Source organism: Otolemur garnettii, unplaced genomic scaffold (assembly GCF_000181295.1).
Source record: "Otolemur garnettii isolate 467f Iridium unplaced genomic scaffold, OtoGar3 scaffold00010, whole genome shotgun sequence".
Classification (NCBI taxonomy): domain Eukaryota; kingdom Metazoa; phylum Chordata; class Mammalia; order Primates; family Galagidae; genus Otolemur; species Otolemur garnettii.
This window is the reverse complement of record NW_003852405.1, coordinates 16,516,963-16,520,588: the sequence shown is the minus strand read 5'-3', so window position 1 is coordinate 16,520,588 and position 3,626 is coordinate 16,516,963. Positions and strand designations below refer to the sequence as shown.

Below are 3,626 nucleotides of genomic sequence, written 5' to 3'. Positions count from 1 at the left end.
CCCCGCGCCGCCCGCAGCCCGCTCCGGGCCGTACAGCGCGGCCGGGTGGGCCGGCTCCGGGCTGCGCTCGCAGAAGAGGCCCAGGCCCGCGCCGCGCTCGAGGGCCGCGCATGGCCGGTAGCTCTGCACCAGGTGCCGTAGGTCAGAGCCCGCCAGGCCGCTCCACGAGTACGGCTTGAAAGGCAGGGGGAAGGGCTGGGCCTCCTCCAGCGACTGGCACATGGACTTCTCCGAGGCTGTGGAAGCACAAGGGGTCGTCGGGTCAGGCCTTAGACGGCGGCGCCCGCAGGCTCAGTGCGTGTGCAGCCGCGGGGCACTCAGAACTCGGGGCGATCTCCGCCAGGGGCTGCGTGGCGCTGGGCACGCCCCAGGGTACACCGCGGCCGGGCCCTGGGGACTCGCAGGGCACTGCAGGCGGCAGGCCGGCCGACAACTAAAATGACCTCGAGTGAGGAACGAAGTGAAATCTGTGCGAGGGCAGCGGAAACGCGGCCTTATGAGGATCTTCCCTGATTGAACTCGGGCCCCTAGAGACCCCGCAGGGAACCGTGCTTAGGAAACGCTACTGTATGGCCAGGGAGGAGACTAGGCCCTGGACAGCGCTTGGGGGCGGAGGCCCAGCCTCCAGCTTCCGCACTCTGCTCCTACCGGTCCCTACTCAATCCTTTTTCTTCCCGGGATCCATGAGGGAGGCGGGAGAAAGTCAATAAAATGCAATAAAGTGCGTCCCCGACTTCCAAACGCGTGTGCCTAAAAAAGCCGGAAGGTTCCTCGAAGTGTCCAGGGCAGGTGGCAAAGCGACAGCGGGAAAGGGGCTTTGGGCTTGAACTGCTCTCCAAATACTCCCCATTCCCATTCCTGTTCTAGTTTGATGGAGGGGAACGCTAGAATTCTCAGAGAATAATTTTATAACTATTAATAGGATTTAGTTGTTTAGGGAACAACTTTCTGAATTCTTGGCCTCCTGCACGTCCACCCATGTGGACACCCAACGAATCATGCTCTCGATGTACACAATGATGAGACTGCGTACAAATTTACAAGTCTGAACGCGCACAGACACCGCACGGACACCCCTGTTCTAGCTGGCCACTTCATTGAGAGGCTGCACGCCGAGTTTCAGCGAGGGAGATTCCGGCGGCACCCGGTCCTTGCCCGGCCATTTGATGCCCAGCCAGGAAGAACCGTCCCGCCATCAGCTCCCAGACCCACTGGCTGGAGCTCTGGATTTAGCCAAGTCACCTCAGTGTGGGATGGCTATGGTACCCTTCAAAGCTAGTAAATGTAATCTGTATATAGCTAGTCCTTGGCAGAATCGGTCTGGTCTGCTCATTCGTTCCCACAGAGAGGACCCTAGACGCCCCCACCAACTTGCAATCACTAGGTTCGCCCTAGGTTCGCTGGATCGCTTGCTAGAAGTGAAACCCAAGGCTGGTCCCCTGAGGCTACGCCAACCTGGCAAAACGAAAAATGAAACAGGTCCCAAAGGCGCGCCTGCGAAGGCCAAGCAGTGAGCTGAGATTTTCGTCCGGGACCCCTCCCTCGCACCTGGCGTCTACCCCTGCCGGGCCGCAGTTTGACTGAGGCTAGGAGGTCTGGATTCCGGGATCCTAGCACTTACTAAACAATCAGCTCTGGTCAGACAACGACAAGCCGACACAGCTGCCAGCTGAGATGACTGGTTGGTTTTCCCCACCCGACACCGGCGCAAACGAACGAGAGAGACGAACGGCTTCGGATGAAGGCAGTGGGCCGGGAGAACAAGCTGTCCCGGTCCCAGAGAAGCCTGGAGCCTCCCTACTGGGCTCTGTCCCCCACGGACAAGCTCCCTCCTCCTGGAAAGAGTCCCTGTCACCTATTTAGCATTTCTGCGCCCAAGGTCCTGCTGATTCCCTCCTCTCTGATGGGTCCCAGCGGCCCCCGCCTTAAGCGCTCCCAACCGGCCCCTACCTGGAGACACGGAGGGCGACGGAGGCCTCCAGAAGTCCTCATACTCCGAGCTCCGATCGCAAACGCTGCCCTCGCTGCTGTCTGGGGACCCAGAGGCTCTGTCGGGGCCCTCGGTCAGCTGGGGCTCGGGGGACAAACGGTCCGGGGGCTCCGCCTTAGCCCCGCCTGCACAAGAAGTACCGTCTGCGGAGAGGAGGCGGGAGAGCGGCTCAGGCTGGGCCCTGTTGAGCCCGAGGGTCCTGGGGAGGCACCCCTAGACCGTGGCACCCAAGCGTCCTCCTCTCTCCTCCCAGGCCCGGCCAGGAACCCTCCCAGATCCGAGGGCAGGCGCAGAGGGGCCGTAGTACGTAGGCGACAAGCCCAGGAAAGCCCACGAAAGTAGGAAACGAAAAGGGGGCGTTGGGGCCGCCCTTCCCGTTCCTGGTGAATGGTGTGGCGGGGTGCCCAGTCGGCGTCCCCGAGGGGGCCCCACCTGGCCCTCGAGAGCCTCACACCTGCTCTGCTGGGCGTCGGTACATTCTCCAAACGGAGGGAATAGTCTGGTCCCGGGGAGCGCGGTTGGTGGTAGCTGTGAGCCTTCTTGCTTTTGACAAGGAACGAACGCGGCATGGTGGCGTGGCGCTCTCTCCACTCGGTTCCAAGGGTCCCCGGTCCGCCGTCAGCGCGCGGTCACGCCGAAGGGCTCGCTCAGCTCCAGCTCGTCAGAAACCTGAGAAGAAAACCGGGCGCAAACGTGGGTCAGCACCCTCGCAGGCCGGGGACAGGGCGCCCAGGCGGAGGGAGAGCGCGGGCCAGAGGGGAGTAAAGGAGGCCCACGGGAGGAGGGGCTTGGCCCCGCCGCGCCGCGCTCACCAGGTGGCACTCGGACAGGTGGCGCGAGCCCGCCGCCGCCGCTGCCACAGTTCAGCGGTAAAACCTGTCCTGGGGCCCTGGCTCAGGCCCTTTCCTCTGCCCTGCCCACGGCCCCCGGCCCCTCCCCTCCCCTAGCAGAGACGCTCCTGCAATCAAACTTTCCGGACAACAGTAGTGCCCAACGGATCGGTTACCCCAACTCGACCACTCATGGCTCTGCTTTACGGCGGGGAAGGGAGGGCGGTGACGCGCGGATCAGTTCAGGGGCCGGGGACAGCGTCAGTGGTCGAGGACCCGGAAGGGGCAAAGAGCCAAGCCCTCCAGGGCCCGCTACAAACTGGAGTGGAAGGGGGGAGGGGTGGGGAGCACTAGACGGGACTGGAGGGCGGGGTTGGGGGGACAGCAGCAGAGGCCTGGAAGGAGGCGGGAGCGCAGAGGGACAGGAAGGTGAGGGGAGTGGCCGAGGATCAACCCCCGCCCCGGGAGAAACTTGCATCCGGTAATCCCACTCGCCCCTCACTCGTGCCCCACGTGGGGAAGCAGTTGGCCCCAGAGCCGCGAGTGTGGCGGGCACAGGTCGGAGCCGCGGCGCGACACTCTAGACCATAGAGCTCTAACCTCGGAAACCAGGTCCCTGGAAAAGGCACTTTCTGTTCTGTCACCCAAAATCTTGTAGTAGGGAAGTGGAGCGCGATCCGCGCCCCCTGGGAAATGCGCGGTGTACTAAGTCCGCGGGGCACTGACAGTTTAGAGAACAAGTAAGATAAGACGCAGCAGTGCGCAGGCTGCAGTGGCAGTGGCCAGAAAGACGGGGTTCGGGCGCA

At 63.1% G+C, this 3,626-nt stretch overlaps 1 protein-coding gene across 1 annotated transcript in view; it reads right to left on the bottom strand.

Annotated features, from left to right (window-relative positions):
* The window catches only part of GFI1 (growth factor independent 1 transcriptional repressor), a 7,709-nt gene extending 5,120 nt beyond the window's left edge, over positions 1 to 2,589 (bottom strand). Inside the window, 3 exon segments of the mRNA XM_023509873.1 lie at positions 1 to 236; positions 1,951 to 2,133; positions 2,445 to 2,589. Coding sequence (XP_023365641.1) covers positions 1 to 236; positions 1,951 to 2,133; positions 2,445 to 2,559 — 534 coding nt within the window. The 5' untranslated portion in view covers positions 2,560 to 2,589.
* Positions 2,590 to 3,626: the final 1,037 nt, after the last annotated feature.